This window comes from Peromyscus maniculatus, chromosome 1 (genome assembly GCF_049852395.1).
Source record: "Peromyscus maniculatus bairdii isolate BWxNUB_F1_BW_parent chromosome 1, HU_Pman_BW_mat_3.1, whole genome shotgun sequence".
NCBI classification, from domain to species: domain Eukaryota; kingdom Metazoa; phylum Chordata; class Mammalia; order Rodentia; family Cricetidae; genus Peromyscus; species Peromyscus maniculatus.
Genome location: NC_134852.1, coordinates 175,206,292 through 175,230,128, shown reverse-complemented (window position 1 = coordinate 175,230,128; position 23,837 = coordinate 175,206,292). Strand labels below are relative to the sequence as shown.

Here is a 23,837-nt window from a genome sequence, read left to right as displayed (position 1 = left end):
TTCTCCTCTCTGTTAGTCCCACCTATACTTCCTATCTGGCCACTGGCCAATCAGTGTTTTATTTATTGACCAATCAGAGCAATTTGACATACAGACCATCCCACAGCAGACTCTGGTTCTTCTGAACTGTTCATGACTTTCTCAAAAACCGTATGTTAAATTAGACTTCTTGTTTATAGAGCCATCTTTTCAAAAAGTGTCATCTAACTTAGCTTTCACAAAATATTTCTAGATTAACTAAAGCTCAAGAAAAGCACTAAGTTTACCACTAGTGTGCACTTGGGTTCCAAATACCAGAAGGGGAATAAAAGGTTCTCTTGAAGGTCTATAATAATTTCATTGGTCCTCTTTATGCATTTATCTGGATGTTACTGTCCCCAATTTAGCCATCTTCTAACACGTCATAAATTATTAGGCTGCACAGTGAATGGTTACATATTGTAAAATATGTAATGGATACAAACCCAACCAAACATCTCCTAAAGCCAATTTTTAAATAAGGCAAGGGAGCCAGTTAGATGACTCATCAGATAAAGATGCTCACCATTAAGCCTGATAGACTGAGCTGGATTCCCAAACCCCATATGGTGGAAGAAAAAAACTCCTGTAAGTTGTCCTCTGACTCCACATGTGCACACCCATGTGCGCATGCACAGAAGCACATACACACTAGAGAGATGGATGGATGGATGGATGGATGGATAGATAGATAGATAGATAGATAGATAGATAGATAGATAGATAGATAGATAGATAGACAGATAGAGTTAAAACATTTTTAGGGGCCGGGCGGTGGTGGCGCACGCCTTTAATCCCAGCACTCGGGAGGCAGAGGCAGGCGGATCTCTGTGAGTTCGAGGCCAGCCTGGGCTACCAAGTGAGTTCCAGGAAAGGCGCAAAGCTACACAGAGAAACCCTGTCTCGAAAAAAAAAGAAAAAAAAAAAAAAAACCAAAAACATTTTTAGGAAAATATGCCAAGAAAGAATGGGGGGTGGAAATGAGTCAGAATAGGGAAAAGAATTCAAAACAATTTTACAATATATAGTTGTTGACATATAAATATGTTGCTGTTCAAACATTAAAAAATATGGTAAGAAATAAATGCTGGGGGAATGCTGAGATGGTTCAGTAGTTAAGACCATAGAGATACTCAGACATCCACACTGATTGCTACACTGTTCACAAGAGCCAAGATAAGGGATCAACATTTGTTGCTGTGGGATGTTCTGTATGTCCTGTGGGAGCCTGTTATTGGGTTCCTCCTGGCTTTACCCAGCAGGTCCACATAGAGAATGATTAGGACCACGGGCCTGAGTGCAGGTGTCTGAGATGGTCTGCACTTGGCTGTGCTGGGGGATGGTCTGTATGTCAAGTTGCTCTGATTGGTCAATAAATAAAACACTGATTGGCCCGTGGCTAGGCAGGAAGTATAGGCGGGACTAACAGAGAGAAGAAATAAAAGAACAGGAAGGCAGAAGGAGTCACTGCCAGCTGCAGCCAGGACAAGCAGCATGTGAAGTTGCCGGTGAGCCACAAGCTACGTGGCAAGGTATAGATTTATGGAAATGGGTTAATTTAAGCTATAAGAACAGTGAGCAAGAAGCCTGCCATGGCCATACAGTTTGTAAGCAATATAAACCTCTGTGTTTACTTGGTTGGGTCTGAGTGGCTGTGGGACTGGCGGGTGACAAAGATTTGTCCTGACAGTGGGCAAGGCAGGAAAACTCTAGCTACAATTTGTTATCATTTATTTTTGTCATGACAGTCATTCTGACTAGAATAAGATGTACTCCCTAGGCAGTTTTAATTCACATTTTCCTAAGGGCAAAGGGTGTTGAACATTTTCTCAAAATATATATTGACCATTTGCATTTTTTTAGATAATCATTTCTTGAAATAATTTTTTGAAAATTATTGTTCAATTTATGCCCATTTTTTTGTTCAGATGATTTGGAGTTTCAGTTGGAAGTGTTTCTTTTTTGTTTGGGGTGTTTAGCTTCTCTAGTTCTTTATAGATTCTAGATATTAATTCCCAGCCAGCAGTATAGTTGGGAAAGCTGCCCTTGTGTTCCACAGGCTCTCTCTGCACTCTGTTGATTGTTTCTTATGCTGTGCAGAAACAGTGTAATTCTGTCTATCAATTCTTGGAATTATTTCCTTAGCTAGTAGAGTCCTTTTCAAAGCCCCTTGATGATGCCTGATTCTTAAAGCACTTTCCTTAGCAGTTTCTGGGGTTCGGGTGTTACCTGAAGTTTTTGGTGCATTTTGAATTGCTCTTTATACAGAGTAAGAGGTAGAGATGTAGTTTATTCTCATATAGATGAATATCCAGTTAATCCTGAACCATTTTTTGAAAAAGCCGTCTTTTCTCCCATGTTGTTTTTTATATATCTTTGTCAAAAATCAGCTGGCTGTAGCTGTGTAGATTTACTTGACGCATAGATTCATTTGAGTCTTCTACTCTATTTCCATTGATCATGTGTTTGTTTTAGGGTCAGTTCTGTGCTGTTTGTTATTTGGGGCTCTGTAATACAGTTTGAAATCAGATTTACTCCACCTCCATAACTGCCTTTTGGCTTAGCATTGTTTTGACTATTTCGACCTTCTGTGTTTCCACATGAATTTTCATGCTGATTTTGTTGTTGCTGTTATTTCCTAGTTTTGTGAAAGATGTCGTTGGAGTTTGATGGGGATTGTGTTTATTCTGTAGTCCATTTTTGATAATAAAGCATTCCATAATATACTGTTAATCTTTGAGTGATGGAGACCTTTCCATCTTTTAGTATTTTCTTCGATTTTTTTCTTCAAGTTCTCAGCGTTTCCTGGATATTTTATCATTTTGAAGCCATATTGTATGGGATTCCCCCCCCCCATCTCTTTCTAATGTATGTGCTTTTCTAAACCATCACTTGTGTGGTTTTTATATCCTGCTTTGTTGCTGAAAGCGTTTAGCAGTCCTAAGGACTTTCTGAAGAATTCTGAAGAATTCCTTCTGGCTAATTGTACATCACTTCATCTGTAAATACAGATTATTTGATTTCTTCCTTTCTAATTATATCTCCTCTATTTATTTCTCTCTTCTTTTTTTTTTCTTTTCTTTTTTTTGGAGGGGGGGTTTCGAGACAGGGTTTCTCTGTATAGTTTTGGTGTCTGTCCTGGATCTTGCTCTGTAGACCAGGCTGGCCTCAAATTCATAGAGATCCACCTGAGTCTGCCTCCTGAGTGCTGGGATTAAAGGTGTGTGCCACCACCGCCCGGCTTCTTTCTTCTTATTGCTCTAGCTAAGACTTGAAGTGCTATAGGAAATGAGAGTGGAACAAGTAGAAATTTTGTCTCATTCCAGATTTAGCAGAAATGCCCTTAGGTCTTTCCCATTTAGTGGATATAGGTTTGTCATGTATGATCTTCTCTTTTATGTTCAGATCTCTCTCTCTCTCTCTCTCTCTCTCTCTCTCCCTCCCTCCCTCTCTCCCTCCCTCCCTCTCTCCCTCCCTCTCGTTTTTTCAAGATGGTTTCTTTGTGTAACAGCCCTAGCTGTCCTGGAGTTTGCTTTGTAGACAGAAGCTGGCCTCAAACTCACAGGAGATCTGCCTGCCTTTGCCACCCTAATACAAGCATGTACCACCATGCCTGGCTCAGATGTTTCTTATATTCCTGGTCTCTTCAGGACTTTTAGCATAAGAGTATGTTGAACTTGGTCAAAGTTTTTTTTCTGTATCTATTTAGATAATTGGGTGCTTTTTGTCCTTAAGTCTATTTATGTGGTAGAAAAATTTACATTTAGTGATTTGCATATTCTGAACCAATCTTGCTATGATTCATTTTTTAAATGTTTTATTGTTTTATGTGTATGGGTGTTTTACCTATATGTATATCTATTCACCATGTGTAATTGATGCCCTCAGAGGGCAGAAGAGGGCATTGGCTCCTCTGGAACTGGAGCTACAGGTGGTTATGAGACACTATATGGGTGTTGGGAATTGAACCCTGGTCCTCTGGAAGAGCCATGATGTTTTTTAACTACTAAGCCATCTCTCCAGTCCCTCCTATTTTTTTGGGAAGAAAGGAATGTTTCTATGCCTTTAGAAGGAGATTCTTCTCTTCCTTCTATATACCTATAACTCAGTCTTTACAGAGTGTAACATACATCTTGAAATTCCAATGATTAGTTTATCTTGGTTCTTCTTTGATTGTTCAAGTTATTCCACCTTGTCTTCCAGCTCAAGTATTTTGGCCATCTTTCCATCTTGCATTGCTTTCCTTATTTCATTCAGCTGTTTATGTCTTGAGCATATTTATATTCTTTTCAGTTTTCTGTCTGAGATCTCATCTATATACTTTAAAAAAAAATCCCTCATGCTAGAAGTTCAAGTGCCAGGTATAAGTGCTATATTATTCCAAGTAGGATATTAACTGAGAGAGCAACCACAAGTATTTGGTATTAGCATTGTGCAACTGTCATACTCAACAACTAATAGTAGCCCTCGAGATGAAGAGATGGCTCCGCAGTTAAGAGACTTACTGCTCTTCCAGAGGACCTGGAACTCACATACACATACCCACATAGTCTAGTACCAATTTCTGTCTTAGTTAGGGTTTCCATTACTGTGATTAAACACCATGACCAAAAGCAACTTGAGGAGGAAAGGGTTTATTGACACTTACACTTCCCACTAACAGTCCATCATCAAAGAAAGTTAGGGGAAAAATTCAAGACAGGAACTTTGAGGCAGGATCTGAAGCAGGGGCCATGGAGGAATGCTGTAGCTGAAGTTTTCCTGTGTCCCACACGATCCTGCAGCTGCTCAGACCCAAGTAAACACACAGAGGCTTATATTACTTATAAACTTACCATCAAGTTCTTGGGGGCAACCAAAAGCATTAGCAATAGGCTGTAATGTTTGGGTGTCTGTGGGACCTCACTGGCCTAGCTCTTTGGGTTTTTTTGTTTTGTTTTGTTTTTGTTTTTGAAAAATGCTTAACTCTTTGGGAAAGGAAAGGGATTGTGACTGGGGAGTATATATAGAGTTCTTCTAAATTGCTGTTAATGCTTTACTTCTCCTGCATTGTCAATAGTCCATGAGTCCTTTTTATTATTCCTTAACATTTTCCAGAAGAATTATGGGTTAATTTAAGTGTAAGAGCTAGTCCATAATAAGCCTGAGCTAATGGCCATACATTTTATAAGTGAAGACTGGGGTTTAGGTTCCCAGAATTCAAGTAAATGCCAGTCAAGCATGAAGGCTGCTGTCATGGTAGCACTGGGGAGGTAGAGGCAGGGGATCCTTGGCACAAGCTGCCAAGATAGTGGCCAGTCAGTAAGCTCAGGGTTTGATTAAGAGACTTTGCCTCAGTAAAGCAGAGCACTGTCCAGGAATAAACTGGCATAAACTGCGGATCTCCACTAGTACATGGACACATGTATGTGCACTGGTGCACATGTGCAGATACACACACTATGAACATATATATCTCTACAATGAACACCATATATGGATGGTGTGGGAGCAAGAAAACCTAGTAAAGTCTGGGTGTAAAAGGTATAGGAACAAGATGATAGGGGAAAAATCAAATGCACATTAACTTTATTTATGCTGTTTTCATGTATAAGAGGAGAGAATAGTCATATATTTGATTTAATATTTTAAAAGTAGATAACAGAAGACTGGGGGAAATGCCACATTGTTAAAAGATTGACTATAGGAACATGGATGCTTGGGATATTGGTTTCTGCTTTGGGCATTCATATTTTCAATTTTCCTAAAATACCAAAATACAACCAATTTTAATTATAAAAAGAAATGTGCTGGGCTGTGGTGGCGCACACCTTTAATCCCAACACTCAGGAAGCAGAGGCAGGCGGATCTCTGTGACTTCAAGGCCAGCCTGGTCTCAAAAGCGAGTTCCAGGAAAGGCACAAAGCTACACTGAGAAAACCTGTTTCGCGGGGAAAAATGCATGGCTGATAATGAAAGCCATAGAAGTACAATTCCAAACCAGATATGGTGATATTTTATTTGTGCTGAAATGTGATTTTATTTGTATGTTAATAAATAAAGTTGCCTGGGGGTCAGAGCTAATAGCAAGCCATAGCAGAAGTCTGGCAGTGGTAGCACATGCCCTTAACCCTGATCACATGACAGGCAGATATCTGTGTGTTCAAGGACACCACCAGCCTGGAGACACACACCTTTAATCTCAATACCAACCATAGAAGACCTGGAGGTCTGTATGGACAGGCAGTGACAAGGAGGTCAAGTGGTTGGATTTACAACCAATGAGAAGGCAGAACAGAAAGTCAATAAAAAGACAGATACACAGGAAGTAGGTCTCTCTTTCTCAGGGGAAGGACGGCAGCAGCAGCGAGGGGTAAGAAGGCAGTTTAAAGTCTCAGCTCTTAGCTACTGCTTTGGGCTCTTGGGCTTTTAACTCTGCATTTGGCTCTGTGTTTCTTATTTAATAAGACCCTTACATCTACAGCCAGAAGCTATGGAAAAGCTGTGGAATTCCAGACTTTAGGAACCAACATAAAAGGATTCAGTCATTTTACAACATACAGTTTGCTCTGGCAGTTTTCCCACAATTCTCATTATTGCTAATTCTCTTTCCTTTGGGAAGGCAAAAGGGTTGAGGGAAAACTCTGGGTCAGCTCCCAATTTCCCCAGGACTCTGATTATACCCCGACTTTGTCCAGGCAGTATTGAGAGCCGCTCCACTGGTAGCGAAAGTCCATGAGAGTCAACAGCAGTGACAACTAGTGTTCAGAAGGTCAACCTATCAGAACTGAGGGTTCTGTTAGAGGAAAACATCATACAGGGCGTTATGGAATTACTGCCTTTTAGATGAACTGGCTGTTTCTTGTTATGAACTTCTTGTGCAATAACAGCTATGATTCTTCCCATTTACCCTGCATTTCCATGTTATGTGTACATGTAATCTCATGAATGCATCTCAATCTTGGGCACAACTTTCCCTATACATTTGGGGTAATTGGATAACTGTCCCCAGCTGCATTTATTTTTCATTAACATATATCTGGCTAGGGCCATTCTTCAGACAAAAGTATTTCAGCAAAGATACCTTTTTCCAAGGACAAAACTGCACATAGATAAACATTAGCTCATCTCACTCACAGATAGAGAAAAGAACCACCAGCAATTAAAACCTCAAACCCTTACCTTCACCCCAGGTTATTTACACAAGACTCTTAACTTAAAAGGTTTACTGCTCACATTCCTCGGATAATGTTTTAGCCACTTGCTAGTTACTGAGTTAAGGCAGTTACTTCCCACTGACCCAAGGAGATTGCCTACAAGGCCAGGCAGAGGATAGGTACCAAGCTTCTTTCTTGTGCAATTGAGTTTTAATTCCTCCTCAGCCAGGTGCTATTCCTAGATTTTCTCCTCAGCAATTACTCTGAGCAAAAGTGCTTTCACTAACCAAATACTACATGCTCTGACATAGGTTGCTTAGCCACCTAGCATATGTCCCCCTCCCTATCAGAAAGCAGCTGCAGCTGGGATGAGTGGAAAAAGCGGTGCCAAAGACAGTTTACTTTCTTGTGACTTACTGACCCCTAACATTGTACCTAGCATTTCTAGATTATAGTTTGAGCACATAAATTCTCTAATTGATCTCAGCCTTTAGTTGCCCCTACCAGAGAACTCCCCTTTAGTCACTCCCCTTTTGGGTTGAAATTGGAAGCTGACAATTAACTGCTTTATGTGTGGATTCTTACAACCTCTTTCTGTGACCCTGAAAACTTCAAGCCTCGCATTCCTTTACCAAAGAATTACTGTGTGGGTATATACACTGCTTCTCTGAGAGCACTGGGAGGATGGATGGAGAAGAACAAAGATGAGGACAGAGATGGAAAGAACTAGGTAGAATGAGGAGAGAACAGTACAAGGGACTGAGAGCAGGAGGGACCGAGAGGACCTAAGAGAGCAGAAATTGTGCAGATAGAATCACCATGGAAGAATAAAGAGAATGGACTAAAGAACTCAGTGTGCTTAGATTCATTGAACATCTCTTAGATTAGAATCCTCAGCTGGTTGGTAGACTCTTCCTCGGACCCTGGGAGCAAACAATATAGGCTGGACCTATTATTATTGTTTGGTTAAGGCAGAGGACTTTCAGTTCAGTTTCCAAAGTCTGCCAGAGGGACAGACAGCTCTTCAGTCCTTCTCTCATGATCTTTCTGAGATTGCAGGTCAGTTCTTCTGGAACACTTCAATACCCTTTTCTGATCTTCCGTTCTTGGAAATGTGAAGGCCCCTTTATCCACAGACTCTGTCGTAACACATTACAAGGATTACTTGAAACTTCATATTAATTTCTCATACATTTTTAACCATTCAGCTAGTTTTTCATTAAAAAAGATGGACATTTTAGAAAGGTACTGTTGAGACACTGATTTAGCATACAAAAGTGAAATATGGAAAAGTGATTCAAATACTAACTGGTATAATAAGTATTCCTGGTTTTAATTTTATTATGACCAATTCCACAGGTATTATTACTACAACCAGTGCCAACACTGATAACACTATAGTAAAAAAAAATGCACATTTTGATAGTTTTGAGCTTCTGTGTGACAAGTCAAAAATTTTTTAATGAAAATCACTGGAATACAGCCGGGCAGTGGTGGCACACGCCTTTAATCCTAGCACTCGGGAGGCAGAGGCAGGCGGATCTCTGTGAGTTCGAGGCCAACCTGGTCTCCAAAGCGAGTTCTAGGAAAGGCACAAAGCTACACAGAGAAACCCTGTCTTGAAAAACCAAAAAATAAAAATAAAAATAAAAATAAAAAAATAGAAAATCACTGGAATAAAGGCATTTGCATTTCTGTCAGAAGCCAAATCTGTGTACTTTCAGTTCCCTTGTGGTACGGGCACTAGTTCCCTTCAGGAATTCTCATTCAAGCCTAGATCTTTCTCATCTGTTGGTTGACTGCACTGATTAGAAATATGTGTGATGCTGGGTGTCGGGGTGGAGATTTGTCCCTAGATGCCAAGATCTTGGGTTTTCCCATCTGACCTCTTCTCTCCCTGTCAGGTCCTTGAAAGCGCACTTCTCTACTTTATGAATTTGCTAAAAGCAAACCTGGTATCCCCTTTCCCTTCTCATTTAAACCAGAGATTAGACCTATTGAAGAAACAAAGCACCCCTATTTCAAGCAAGCCCCTCACCCCAGCTTGAAACAGGCCTGAGTTTCAAAATTCTCAGAGCTGCTGACATAGGTCCGAGGACAAAGTCAGGATGTTTGAAGAGCCATCTGGTAGCAACTGATTAACCATAGAATGCCCCAATGCCGGAGATGGTCAAAGTACAAAGTCAGGATGTTTGAAGGACTATCTGGTAACAATTGATTAACCACAGAATGCCTCAATGCTGGAGGTACTCTATAAAGTTTGACAAACAATCGGTTAAAACTACAAAGTAAGATAACACAGAAATTCTAAAAAGCCCCTAAAACTTGAGCCAATCAGAATTGTACCCATACTACCACCCCTAAATGATGTAACCTTATGGTTTTTGCCTTTAAAAACTGAGCTTGCAGAGGGGTGGGCACCTCCTCCAGCCTCTACTATGTTGGATGGCTTGATGAGGGCCCTGCTGCAGCTTGAACAGCTTCAATAAACCTTGCTTTTGCATTTTGGTGAGTTCATGTCTCTGGTGGTCTCTTTGGGGGGTCTCACGCCTAGGGCACAGCACTATGAGTCCTAAGTGTCTTCATTAGAAGAGGGATAGAAAACTGTCTCAAAGATGATCTCAGCAGAGTCTGATCCATGCATCTTATCCCACTTCCTTGCTATTGTGGTACCATTTGCAAGGACTTGTGGTGAAGCCAAGAAGGAAAACACAGAAGAGGTTACTACGTCTGAACCTACTTTGTGACCTAAAATTTCTGTGTTGAAACTGAACTTTCAGTGTGATGTTACTATGAAATAGGGACACAGGGAGATATCAGGACTTTTGGGGGCAGCCTCGTGAGTGGGATCAGTGCTCATACATAGGGCTAATAAGACCAGTGTTCTTCCTTTAGCTGTGTGAAGATACAGAGTAAAGATACAGGATTATCTGTGGGAAGCAGGTCCTCAACAGACACCAAACCTGCTAATGCCTTCATCCTGGGCTTCTCAGTTTACAGAACTGTGAGAAATAAATTTCAGATATTTAGAAAGATTTGGCATATTCTTATAGCAGCTTAAATGGGCTAAAACAATGTTATTCTAATAAAAAATATTTATAATTCTTGACTCTAACTATGTCTTCCAACTTTTTGGGTTTTGCAGAATTGGAAAGCTCACATTCAGAATGGCCCATGGTCACACAATCCTTGGGCAGCAAATGCAGTTTCTTTGTCATATTTATATGCCAACCAAGAGAGGGTGATGATGTTAGTTGGTGGCTTCCTTAAGCCTTAATTTGGTTTCACTGTTGGTTCTAGAAACTGAAACCAGCTGGTCAGGCTTTTAAAGCAAGACGTCTTACCTGGGGAAATGCCAAGTCTGCTTGCTGCGGGCCGCAGGAATATATCATAAGAACTCAGCTGGTTATGGCAAAGTCACTACCTGGAGGAATCAGGGAATTCCTCCAGAGGAAGCCAAATCCCAAGGAGTTTTTGGTGTTACTTGGCTTGTTATATATCAGCTGTATTCTGTTATGAAAATCATGTGTGCCTTCATAGCTTTCCCAATTGACTTTTCCCTAAGAAGGGCTAATAGTGTAGACTGATCACTCTCTGGACATACACATTCCAGGTATTTGGAGAACAGCCTCAGGAAAGGCTTTCTCTGGAATCAGATTATCTCCCTTGGCCACTTTCAAGGACTACAGGAAACACCACCCAGGTGGGCGCCCATTGTTAGTCCCAGGTGGACTAACAATGATAACAGCCCACATACAAGTCTCCTGACTTATGGTAAATTCCACAAGGAGACACCGCCTAGGAGAGGTGGACGTTAAGTAATAGCTTTACACAATTTAGCTCGGACCCTCCCTTTATATCCTGAGACTTCCAGGGCACTAGGGGAGAAGAGAAAAAGAGAATGGAAGAACTAGATGGGTAAGAACTTGAGAGGAACGAACTGAGATGGGGAAGAACTAGATTGAAGGGCTAAAAGAGAGGACTAGAGGAACAAGATGGAAGATGAGGAAGAGCCAGATGGGGAAGAACAAGATGAGGAAGAGCCAGATGAGAGAGAAGGAGACGAGAGAGGAGCTGATAGGGGAAAGAACTAGATAGATGAGAACCTAGAAGGGACAGAACTAGATGAAGGAATTAAGATAGAACCTAGAGGGGACAGTAGATAAATATAGAGAGAAATCAGGCAAGAAAGGAGCTAGACATGAGAACAGAACTGAAGCTGTGTGTAAAGGATGTTATGCCAGAGGAATTAAAGCAAGTGGACGATAGAACTTGGTGTGCTGAGATTATATTTCCTGAAAATAGTCCTCGCTGTTAGTAGTTCTCTCTCCTGAGCCCCTGGGATGTATAATATTAAGGCTGGTCCTGCTAATATTATACAAGATCTGCTGTTGTGCCTCACGTATCACTAACACAAAATTCCATGTCAGAGAGGTTATTTGTGAACACATTCTCTGCCTCCTCAACATTACCTCTCTCAAGAACTTTTTTAGATGTCCATGTGGGGTACACTTGAGTGCAGTTGCCTGAGGAAGCCAGAAGAGCATGAGGACTTGCAGGTCCACTTGAAGGTCCACCTTGCAGCTGGACTTGCAGGCAGTTCTGAGTGTTGTGGAATATTCCTTTACACTGTGTGAAGATGTGTCACTGTGATTAGTTTAATAAAGAGCTTCATGGCCAGCTGGGCGGCAGTGGCACACGCCTTTAATCCCAGCACTAGGGAGGCAGAGCCAGGCGGATCTTTGTGAGTTCAAGGCCAGCCTGATCTACAGAGCGAGATCCAGAAAAGGCACAAAGTTACACAGAGAAACCCTGTCTCGAAAAACCAAAAATAAATAAATAAATAAATAAATATAAATAAAAAGAGCTTCATAGCCAATACCTAGGCAGGAAGAAGTTAGGCGGGACTTCTGGTGACAGAAAGAACTCAGGGAAGAAGAAAGGTGGATTCACCAGCCAGACACAGAGGAGTAAGATATATGTATGCAGGAAATGTAAAAGTAACCAGTCACATGGCAGCATGTAGATGAATAGAAATGGGCTAATTTAAGTTATAAGAGCTAGTGGGACAAGCCAAGCTTTCATAATTAATAATAAGTCTCCGTGTCGGGTTTTTTGTTTGTTTGTTGTTTGTTTGTTTTGTGAGCTGGTGGCCCAAAGAAAAATCTGCCTGCATCTGAGCACTTGAAACGGATATTGGGAACCAAACTCTAATCCTCTCTAAGAGCAGTTTATACTCTTGGCTACTGAGCCATCTCTCCAGCCTTCAAAATAGTTCTTATCAATGGAATTAAAGACTCCGGACACAGCAAGAGAAATGCATGTACTTTCAAGCATGAGTGAAAATTTTAAAGCATATTAGGAAGCATGTATTACGGACAGTCTGCCAGAGTGTCTTTGGTTCATGTTAATTTTCAACCACACAGAATCTAACAAAAGCTAACTATGTAAATCAGTTAGTGGTATATGTATTCAATGAAATGCTAATTACTTAAAACTGTGTTATGAAAACTATTTAATGGCATGAAAAGTAAAATATTAAGAGGAATAAATACAATATAAATAATGCAATGCATGTATTGTATTATTACCTTTTTTGAGGAACAAAAGGAATATACCACATACATAGAAGGAAACAGACACCAAAACTACACTAAAATCATAAGACTTAGTTGGAATGAAGGAATTACAAGTTTTTCCCTTTGCTTTCCTCACATTCCTGTGGTTAATAGGTATTGTTTTTATGATTAGAGGTAAAATCAGTGACATTTTCCTTTAAAAAAAAACCAAAACTCATCTCTTAAAAAAATTTATTGTATGTTTGTGGTACTGTGTGAGTGAAGGCACACATGTAAGGGTCAGAGGACAACTTTCAGGAGTTGGTTCTCTCTTTCTACTATGGGGTCCCAGGATTGTAGAGGGTATGTGCTAATCATCTTGCTGGTCCAATCTTTTCCTTTTTAAATGATGGTTTCTATGAGGTCTCAGGCAGGCAATATATCTATCTAGAAATGAGCTCAACCTGGACTATAGAAGGATTTCTGACAGTTAGATAAAAGCCAGCGTTCCTCAGGAACTTGTGAAATGGTTTTCTGTCCCTAAAAGGAGTCCATTCCTTGCCACTGGCAGAAGGGACATATGACTCCACTGACATGCACAGGTGGTTTCATATCAAAGTCCATGCCACTCTGAGTTTGAAGCCAGCCTGGTCTACAGAGTAAGTTCCAGGACAGCCAGGCCTTCACAGAGAAACCTTATCTTAAAAAAAAAAAAAAGTCCATGCTAGCATCCAGGCTCCCTTGTCAACATTCTGGAGAGCCCATTATACATTCCAAAGCCCTATACTAACATCTCGGACCTTCTCACCTCCTACCCATTCTCTTTAAAACCTTCACGGTTCTCCCCCACCCTCTCTTCTTTCTGCTTTCCCAAACAGACAGCCTTAGCAGTTTGGAATAAACATTTCCCTTTTCCACCCATGGAGTGGCCATTTCTGTGGTTTCTTTACTGCACCCCACATACAGTGTCACTCATGACTGTCTAAAACCCATAGTCTGGCTATATTTCTGAAGCCATCCAACTTTGGGGATTTATTCTCAACTTTCAAGTTTAGAAACATCATTCTAATAGCACTCTAAAAGCCCAATCCTGGTATGAAAATGGTGAAGCTTGTCCCCTGCTCTTAATTCCCACCGTAGCTGCCTATATTCTTATTTGTCCACAGAATAGATTTTCTCATAACTAATTACTTCTTCAGAGTTTGACCCTGCTCCTCTTCCTTCTCCTGAATAGAATTTGTGATCCTCCTGGCCAAGGACCCAGAGTATTGAGACTGCAGGCATATGTCACCGTGTTTGGCAACATTTAAGCTTTTGAAGCTTCTTTTCAACAAGCCTAGACCAGCAATGTGTGGAAGAACAAACAGTATGCTGTCCTAAGCACTAGGTCTTTTCAGTTCTTTCTGTCACTTAAACATTTTACAACTTATTCCTTAATTTCCACTAAAATAATAAAGAAATAAATCTAGTACCCATGACAAGTTTACATGCTTTCTACAACGATTTTATTTTCTTTGGTTATGACTTTAGTGAGCAGATTCCGTTTGTGTATGAGGAAGGAGTTTGGGTCTAGATGTGAAGTACGGCCTCTAGGGCAAGAGATCTCTAAATGGGCTCTCCACTTCTACATTCGGCACCCTTCAATTAATTTTCCATACAGCAAGCAGGATGACTGAAACACTTTAATTAGATCACAGCCCTCTCCTACTTAAAACCATTCTATGGTTCCCCGTCGCCTGCGCTCCCCCATTATCTATTACTCTGGCTGTTTATACATACTCATTATTGGTTAGGTGAATGGCGTCTATGGAGCTCAGTGGCATCATCTCTGAACGGGCTATTGAGATGAATATGAGCACAGTGAGCCAGAGTCACTCCTAAAGAAGCTTGCTTATTCTGGTTCAAGGATTTCTAGGAACCACCAGGGAGTTGAAACAGGGAATTAAGGAACTCCCGCAAGAAGAGGCCATCTGGTGGCCTGCACTGGAAGCCCAGCACCAAGGAAAAAGAAGCAGATGGAGTTCAAGACCAGCCGCGGCTGTGTAGTGAGCAGTAGGCCATGCAGAACTATAGACAGTATGTCTCAAAAAAAATGAAAAAGGGCAAGGAAGTGTGCGTGGGCGGGTAACCAATGCAGTGCAGGCTTCACAATTTTGAGATCGCCAGAGGGCTGCTAGCGCCATGCTTCAAACAACGGGCACAGAGCCAATGGCGACTCTTTTATGTTCTTTGGAGAAAGGGAGTTGATGTGGACACCGGAGAAGGAAATCACAATGTAGAACCAAATACAGGTGTGGGCCGGAGTTCCAGGGAAGGACAGTCGCAAACTCGCTTGCGAGCCAAGCACGGGAAGTGCCGAGGCAGGTTTCAAAATAGCAAATGCAATTCACATATTGCTCCAAATTAAAATTCTCTGAGAAGAAAATCCCGCAGGGAAATCGGACCTCGAGTCTCAGCCCCTTCCAGCCGCACCGACAGTCAGCATCTCCGGCCTCTCGGGCTAGGATCGGCGGAGGCCGCCGGGGCGGGGCGAGGCGGGGCGAGACGGGGCGGGGCCTTGGCTTCGCCGGGCAGAACCGCGCAGGCGCCGCGCGGCCACGGGGCGGGGTCAGGCGGGGGTCAGTTAGCGCGGGAGCCTGGTCTGCGGCTCGCCGGGAACGGAAGCCGCCGCGGAAGGTGGAGGAAGCCAGGATGGCGACTCCGAGCGGGAGGGCTGCGACCCCGAACCCCCAGGCTTCCAAGAGGGCTTTCCCCAGAGATGCCTCCTCCGAGGTGCCGAGCAAGAGGAAGAACTCGAACCCGACGTCGACTCTGCCGCGGCCATCCGGGTCCTTCGTGGAGGGCTCCATCGTCCGCATCGCCATGGAGAACTTCTTGTGAGTGGCCGCAGGCCGCGCCTGGGCGGGAGCCAGCGGCCCGCAGGCCCCGTGGCCGTGGGGGGTGTGCCCGGTGGTGGGGAACTCCTGCCGGGCTCCCCCTGAGGTTGTCCCTGCCTAGGCCGTGGACACCGGCCGTGTTGGCCGGAGGAGACGGGTCGCCTGATGTTTCCTTACCCACCCGCCAAGGGTGTTGGAAGGCGTCGGGTGCAGTCAGCAGATAGACGAAGGGGCCAGGTCTTCCAGTATAGCTGCCCGTCGTGATTTCCCGAGGACTTGTGCACCTCACAAAACTCGGGAGGCAACAGTTAGAGAGGGGTGGCAGATTTTGAAAGTGTACACATTTTTCCGAGTGGGCAGATGAGATGCTAATGGTCGTTGATTGGAGGGGAGCGTGTACAAAAAAATTAAATCGTGTTCCCGGTTTTTGTACCTCTTGGCAGACTCTTGACTGTTCAGATCCTTCTTTCTTCCCTGCCCCCACCTCAACTAGTTAAGTAGGGTCTAAATGTTACCAAAAATAATATTATCTGTTTAGCGTCATACTGGAGTTTTTCTTTTGAGGTATTTTTTAAAAATGGAGATTTGAATAAGAGTTACAGAACTCTAGTAACAAAACTGCCATTTTTTTCCCCAGCACTTATGTACCAGGTACACATCTGTTTTATTTACACATGGCTGTTTGTTCTTTATTGATGATAGAAGCTGAAAGCTGTTGTTTTTGCCCAAGTTTATAGAGATCTTAATGGCTGAATTTGTATTTGAAGCTAGATCAGGAAAGGTAAACATACTCAAATGAGGTATCTGCTATAACTTACCTACCCACGGTTTCATGCGAGGCATAACGACTGAAAAGGCTAATTTAATTTCATGCTCACTATACGAGCTTTGCGAAGGAGATATTAAAATCTGAAAAGAAGGGAAGATGATCGCACAAAGAAGGAACTACCTGAAAGCCAGTTTCTAAGTTTAGTGTGTGACTTAACCTAGGATGTAAGAACATGTGTGGCTAAAGGTCAGAAACCATTGTCTCCTCTTGTCTGTTACTATGTTGAGAAACTCCAGCTTCATCCTGCAGGCAGTCGGCAACCTGGAGGCAGTCTGCAGGATGATTTTGAGAGGGTGCCAGGCAGAAAGCAAGAAGACTTAAAATAAGAAAGCAAGAACTACAGGGTGAACGTAATAGGACCTGAAAGGAGAGATTTAACAAAATCTGTCCACAGATTTGAGGCATGAGAAAAGAGTTGTGCATAAGTTCTTCCCGAGGCTCCATTTCAGCTAGCTGCTCCGGTGTTGCCCAGGAGAGAGTAGTGTGGGAGAATCAATAATGAAGGCAGTTGAGTGCCTGTGTCTTGAACTTTCTTATGGGATATCTAAGAGAAACATTCTGTAGGTGGAATTTATAAAGACCTGGAGCTCAGAGGCAATGTGAGTAAGTCACAGACTTGGGAGTCACGTGTACAGGTGATTGTTGATGTTGCGGAAGTTGTTGAAATTAAGCAAAAGAAATACAGATGGGAGGAATAAAAAGCCTGTTTATTAAAAGTGAGATGATGAACTTAGATATCCTGAGACTCATGGGAGACTCTTGTCAGGGAAGCCAAGGTAAAGTACTACTTCAAAAATATCCACTCCGCCGGGCGGTGGTGGCGCACGCCTTTAATCCCAGCACTCGGGAGGCAGAGCCAGGCGGATCTCTGTGAGTTCGAGGCCAGCCTGGGCTACCAAGTGAGCTCCAGGAAAGGCGCAAAGCTACACAGAGAAACCCTGTCTCGAAAAACCAAAAAAAAAAAAAAAAAAAAAAAAAAAAATATCCACTCCATTAAATCGTAATGAGACTGAAGCCTCCTACATTTAGCAATTGGGAAAATGTTGCCCCTTTGATAAAGCAGTACAAAAGAAAACTTTGTAGACCAGGAAGAATGAGGAGGAAAACTTGGACAAAAACAGCAAAAAGAAAAAGTAGTTGAAAAATGAAGAGTTGGATATGGTTCTGTTTGTTTTAAAAAGATGACTTTAGATTTGGAGAGTATATTAGGATTTTCTAGAAGAACGAAACTTTCAGGATGAATCTCCATGCGTATATAGAAAGGGCATTTATTAGAATGGCTTACAGGCTTTGGTCCAGCTAGTCCAGCAATGGCTCTCTACCAGTAGAAGGTCCAAGAATCCAGTAGTTGTTCAGTCCATGAGGCTGGATGTCTTAGCTTGTGTTCAGTATATGCCAGAATCCCAAAGAAGTAGGTTCTGATGCTAGTGAAGGAGTGGAGTTGCCAGTGAGAGAGAGAGAGAGAGAGAGAGAGGGGGGGGGGGGGGGAGGGAGGGAGGGGGCGCGAGCAGGCAAAGACAGCAAGCTTCTCTCTTCATGTCCTTTATAAAGGGCTGCCAAGTAGAAAGTGGGGCCGGATTAAAGGTGGATCTTTGCACCTTGAATGATCCAGATTAAAAGTGGGTCTTCACACTTCAAATGATTTAATTGAGGAAAAAAATCCTCACAGGTGTATCCAACTGCTTGGGTTTTAGTTAATTTCAGATATAGTCCAGTTGACAACCAAGAATGGCCATCACAGAGTGAGGCTGAGAGGACGTAAGTAACAAGCAAGTAGAGAGGCTAGGTTTAGAGGATTCACATGGCCTAGAAATAGTACATGAATTTGCTATGAATGAACTAAGTCTAGTGGACTTGAGTGGAGAGAGAGAATCTAGACTATTACACAAATTAGTCAAGAAACTGAAAGAAATATATAATAGAATTCTGAGCAGAAATAGAAAAGGGAAATAGTAAAAAGCTGAAATTAGGGCTAAGTTACAAAAGATTCTCTTCCCCCTCTTTTAAGGTTTTGTGTGTGTGTGTGTCTGTCTGTCTGTCTGTCTGTCTCCCTGTCTATCTTTGTATATGCCACAGTGTGTGGGTACCTTTGTAGGCCAGAAGAGGGCATCATACTCCTTGGAGCTCAAGTTACAGGTGGTTGTAAGCTGTCCTGTATTGGTGCTGGGAACCAAACTTGGGGTCTCTGGAAGAGGATGATGAGCTCTCATAACAGTGGAACCATCTCTTCAGACCAGCCCCTTTTCTTTCTTTTTTTAAAAAAGTGATACTAGATTTCATGTATATCCATGTAATTGTTGGTGTAGGGTGTTTAATTATTTATATATTTAGCATGTTAGTAGCACTTTGGCATTTATCTTGGAAAATTAGTTAGGTGTACCTGAGCCTAAGCACTAAAGACGTTGAGAAGAAATATGCTTATGGATTCCAATTAAGAATTTTGAGGCCGGGGCGGTGGTGGCGCATGCCTTTAATCCCAGCACTCGGGAGGCAGAGGCAGGCGGATCTCTGTGAGTTCAAGGCCAGCCTGGGCTACCAAGTGAGTTCCAGGAAAGGCACAAAGCGACACAGAGAAACCCTGTCTCGAAAAACCCCAAAAAAAAAAAAAAAAAAAAAAATTGAAAGGCAAGCTAGGGGAATGTCTAGGTCATAATTTGCTTCATATCTTGCCAAAGCTGTCCCCAACAAAAAATGAGGATTAAACACAGATTAAAAATAAATAATAAAATAAATCTTTAAAAATATATAGGAGAAAATCACTTAAATTAGGAACTCATAGAGGCAGCAGATTTAGAAGCAGTATATAAGTATGCTTAATTCATTTAACTATGGACTAACTAACTGTTCAAGGAGTCCGAGAATACTGGACAGCATGGTATGTGTATGAGAGTTACGTATCTCTGGTTATGCCTCCTTGCCTTCTCCCAGAGGAACAAGGATTGTTGGAACATAGCCTGTTGTGGATTCTTAGAATCTTCTTGCAGCATATTCAAGGAATTGAAGGGCCTTTTCTTTAATCGATGATAAATTGAAGCTATTGATTTGATAATAGATCATATTTTATCATTTGAATAAGAATAACTGTTAGATTATATTAAAATATAAATATATTATAATATAGTATAAATATATAGTATAAAATAGAAAATATAGTGGCTACTATTTTAATTTTTTTAATGTAATTTTAAGACATTAGGAAAAAAGCTATGGCTTCTTGTATAAATTTGTTTTGAAATTATTTTACTTGTGAGGTAGCTTTCATATAGTCTCCCAAAAGAGGATAAATTGTTTCGAACTTGGGTATTTTGTTTGTTTAATGACAGGATCTTATTATTATAACCCTGACTGGCCTCAAACTCACAGATATCTGCCTACCCCTGCCTCCTGAATGCTAGGATTAAAGACATGTGCCACCATGCTCAGTCTTGTGTTCTTATTTTATATATGCATTATTATTTTTTCCACTGGCAGAATTTTCCCTTTATAAGTTGATTATTTACAACTTAGAGGGCTAAGGATATAGTATAGCTGAAGTTTTCCCATGTCCTGCCCAGCCCTGCAGCCCCTCAGACCCAAATAAACACACAGAGGCTTATATTATTTTAAACTATATGGCCTAATGGCTCAAGCTTCTTGCTAGCTAGCTCTTATATTTTAAATTAACCTATTTCTATAAATCTGTACTTTACCATGTGGCTCGTGGCTTACCGGTACTTTACATCTTGTTTCTTCTGGCAGCAGCTAGCAGCGTCTCCTCAGCTCGGCCTTTCTTCTTTCTCTCTCTAGTTGGAATGTCCTGTCTAACCTTGTTCTGTCTCACCATTGGCCAGCTTTATTTATCAGCCAGTCAGAGCAACATATATTCACAGCATACAAAACAATATTCCACAGCAATATAGCTAAATGATAAAGCACTTACTTACTACGAAGCATGTAAAAGGCCCTGGGTTGAATCCTTAGTACCTCATCCTCCCAAATATATGAATAATATTACATTCATAAGGTTAGCTAGCTTTTAAATGAGTTTTACAAGGGTTGTGAGCAGTGGTATTGCAAAGCAACAAAAAAATATGAATTTATAAAGAAAAGGTTTTTCTCTAATTTCGGTTTAATGATTTTACCTCTTTACAATTCAGAACATATGATATCTGTGAAGTGTCTCCTGGGCCCCATCTGAATATGATTATTGGAGCTAATGGAACAGGGAAGTCAAGCATAGTGTGTGCCATTTGCCTTGGACTGGCAGGCAAACCTGCGTTCATGGGACGTGCAGATAAGGTGAGTTAACATAATTACTTTTAAAAAAATTCAGAACCATTTGTTCTTAGAAACAAGTCACTTCCTACATTTTAGATTCTTTTTTTTTTTTTTTTTTTTTTTTTTTTGGTTTTTCGAGGCAGGGTTTCTCATTTTAGATTCTTAAGTGTACCAAATGAGCTTTCTTTCTCCCTAGGACTTCTAGAGCTGTATTAATAGTCCCAGAGGCTATTAGTACTGCTCTAGAAGCTCTGTGTAGAACAGTGTGTGTATAAGACAAAGAGATTTTTTCACCAAGAAGAATTTTCAGAGAAGCCTTGTGCCTTAATAGGGAAATTTCTCAGGATTGTTGGATATCGGGTTAGATAAAACTTAGTTGAGTTTCTGGACATCAACAGTGAGCAGTGAAATACTGCTTTTTGTCTTGGAGAGAGAGAGAGCGTGTGTGCTCGTGTGTGTGTGTGTGTGTGTGTGTGTGTGTGTGTGTGTGTGTGTGTGTGGCGGAGGGGGGGAGGTGTTTTCGGGCGTGTGCATGCATGTCTGTGTAGGATGGAAGAGGCTGTCTTATCCCCTGGAGCTGGAGTTACAGGAAGTTGTGAGCCATCTGTGTGTGTGCTGGGACCCAAACTCTGGCCATCTGCAATAGCACTCAGTGCTCTTAACCACTAAGTCATCTCTCTAGGCCCAGATGTTCATAATAACAATGCAAAGTGTAAGTTACTTAGGAATAAATTAACCAAGATGAAAGAATTATATACAAAAATTACAAAATTATATTTTAAAAGAAAAGTTTGTGGGCAAGTGAGATAGTTCAGTGGGTAAAAGCACTTGCTACCGAACTGACAACCTGAGTTCTATCCCTGAAACTCACAAATTGGGAGGAGAAAACTGACACATACATGGGACATGTCATGCACTCTCGCTACAAATAAATATAGTAGCAAAAAAAAAAAAAAAACAACCCAATATTTTGTTAAAGCTTAAAATGAAATACTGAGAAAATTGCAGCAGTAATCAAGTGATATTAGCAAATTTTAACTGTACTTAAAAAATTGAACCAAATACCCCTTTTTGAATACACTATAGATAAACATATTCAAAATGCATTAAAAAAAAAAAGCTCGCCGGGCGTTGGTGGCGCACGCCTTTAATCCCAGCACTCGGGAGGCAGAGCCAGGCGGATCTCTGTGAGTTCGAGGCCAGCCTGGGCTACCAAGTGAGCTCCAGGAAAGGCGCAAAGCTACACAGAGAAACCCTGTCTCGAAAAACCAAAAAAAAAAAAAAAAAAAAAAAAGCTATACCAGAGGCATTTGTGAGCTAGAAAAGATACTTTGCTCTGTTAATAAATCAGCCTAGTGACCTTGAGCAATGGTCTGGACATCAAACTTTCATTTCAAAGATAGGGTGGTTGAAGCAATTAATTTGCAAGGACCAGCTCAGGTTTTTATGACTCTTGCTATTACTTTAAGTCATGAATTCATTCCCCCTGAACTGGGTTGTATTCTCAGTCTGCACAATTAGAATGAGTTGTGCTATATCAGTTTTTACCAGCCTTGTGGGTTTTATTTTAAAGAAACCACATCTCTTCTTCGAGTGGTAGGGTTTTTAAGGGAGACCCTGGAGTGCAGTGGTTCCTAAATACGTACTGTTGGCCTTCTGAAGCTACATATTTAAGTGAGCTCCAAGTTCTCAGCAAGAATACTTTATTATATTTCTATATTTAAATGTAGTATAAAATTGTACTATAAGCAAAATCTAAATCATCTGTATAGATACTTTATAATAAGTATGAACTACTATTTTTTCCCCTCATTAGTACCAAATATTTTAAATATGCCAGTAAACAGCTCCCTCAGAGATGTCATGGTTTTCTGTCAATGAGTAGACAGTGTGAAGTTACCTCTCCAGCCAAGGCCAAACTTGTGCATGACAGAGTTGTGATTTGAACCTATAGTAGAAATTAAAGATAGTATTCTCAGGTTAGAACAGATGCTGTGCCAACCCCATCTTTCTGATCCTTAATTTCACCGTCTATAAAATGGGTATAGTATATTCTTCAGTGTTGCCAACTGAATTTGGAAACTTGTCAGTTGTTTATCTTAGCAGCATTGTTTATAGTCATTACCACAAATCATTAAAAAAAATATTGTAAGGCCTTGTTTCTTTTTGTTTTGTTTTGTGTTTTTAAAGTGTGTGTGTGTGTGTGTATCTATCTATCTATAGAGGCCACAGGAGGGTCTCAGATCCCTCAGAGCTGGATTTACAAATGGTTGTGAACCACACAGCATGGTTCCTGGAAACAGAACCCAGGTCTTCTGGTAGAGTAGCAAATGCTCTTGACTCTCCAGCCCTTGTTCATTATTTATATATTATGTAATGTTTTGCTGATCAATACATTCTGATTAAATTTTTTTCTATTGTTGGTGATTTTCTTAAATTTATCTCTCTGTATATTTTATAGTACTTTAAAATAAAAATTTTATGATGTACCCACCTTATTTTGTATTGTTGCTAATTTTCCTTTTTTTAAATGTTTTTATTTATTCTTTAATAATATCATACAACATATTTTGATCCTATTCATTTCCTCCCCACTTGTTTTGTATTTTGAGACAGGTTCTCATGTAGCAATGGATGGCTAGTACTAGTATGTAGTTGAGGGTGACCTTGAATTTCTGATATTCCTGGCTCTTTGTACTAAGTGCTAAAGGGGAGAACCACAGCATGTCTATCATTTTAGTATTTATTATTTATAGAGCTTAAACTTAAGATCCAATTTGATGTCTTAGTCCTCTAGTCTGTGTTGTGTTTAAGCTCATAGTCATCAGAACTAGTTCAGATGTCTTGTTTTACTATGTAAATTATATCTATTAATTATTTTTAAAAGGAACTTGACGACAGGTCTATCTTAAAAACAGGATAGGCACTATTAGAGTGGTTGTTAATGTTTAATCTATGCACCTCTGTGGGATCTGCAACAGTAGTAGATTTGGTATAGTGCTTTGTGGTTGTAGCATTGAATCTGTTCTCTCTAGGGTTTTCCCCTCCTCTGAGAGCACATAGTACATAGACTCTGGAGCCCATTTACCCGGATTTGCATCCCTTCCATTTACCACCTTGTTACCAGCTTTGAAGAGTCTTAACTACCTGGCACTGAAGTGAT

The 23,837-nt window shown here is 41.0% G+C and overlaps 1 protein-coding gene across 3 annotated transcripts in view; it reads left to right on the top strand.

Annotated features, from left to right (window-relative positions):
- Positions 1 to 15,298: 15,298 nt before the first annotated feature.
- Positions 15,299 to 23,837, top strand: part of Smc5 (structural maintenance of chromosomes 5) — a 71,743-nt gene continuing 63,204 nt past the window's right edge. Inside the window, exons 1-2 of one of the 3 annotated variants that reach the window (XM_006985377.4) lie at positions 15,299 to 15,588; positions 20,554 to 20,695. In XM_006985377.4, coding sequence (XP_006985439.1) covers positions 15,404 to 15,588; positions 20,554 to 20,695 — 327 coding nt within the window. In that variant the 5' untranslated portion in view covers positions 15,299 to 15,403. The remainder of the gene's footprint in view (positions 15,589 to 20,553; positions 20,696 to 23,837) is intronic. The other 2 variants (XM_006985378.4, XM_016003869.3) reach the window with 2 other exon arrangements.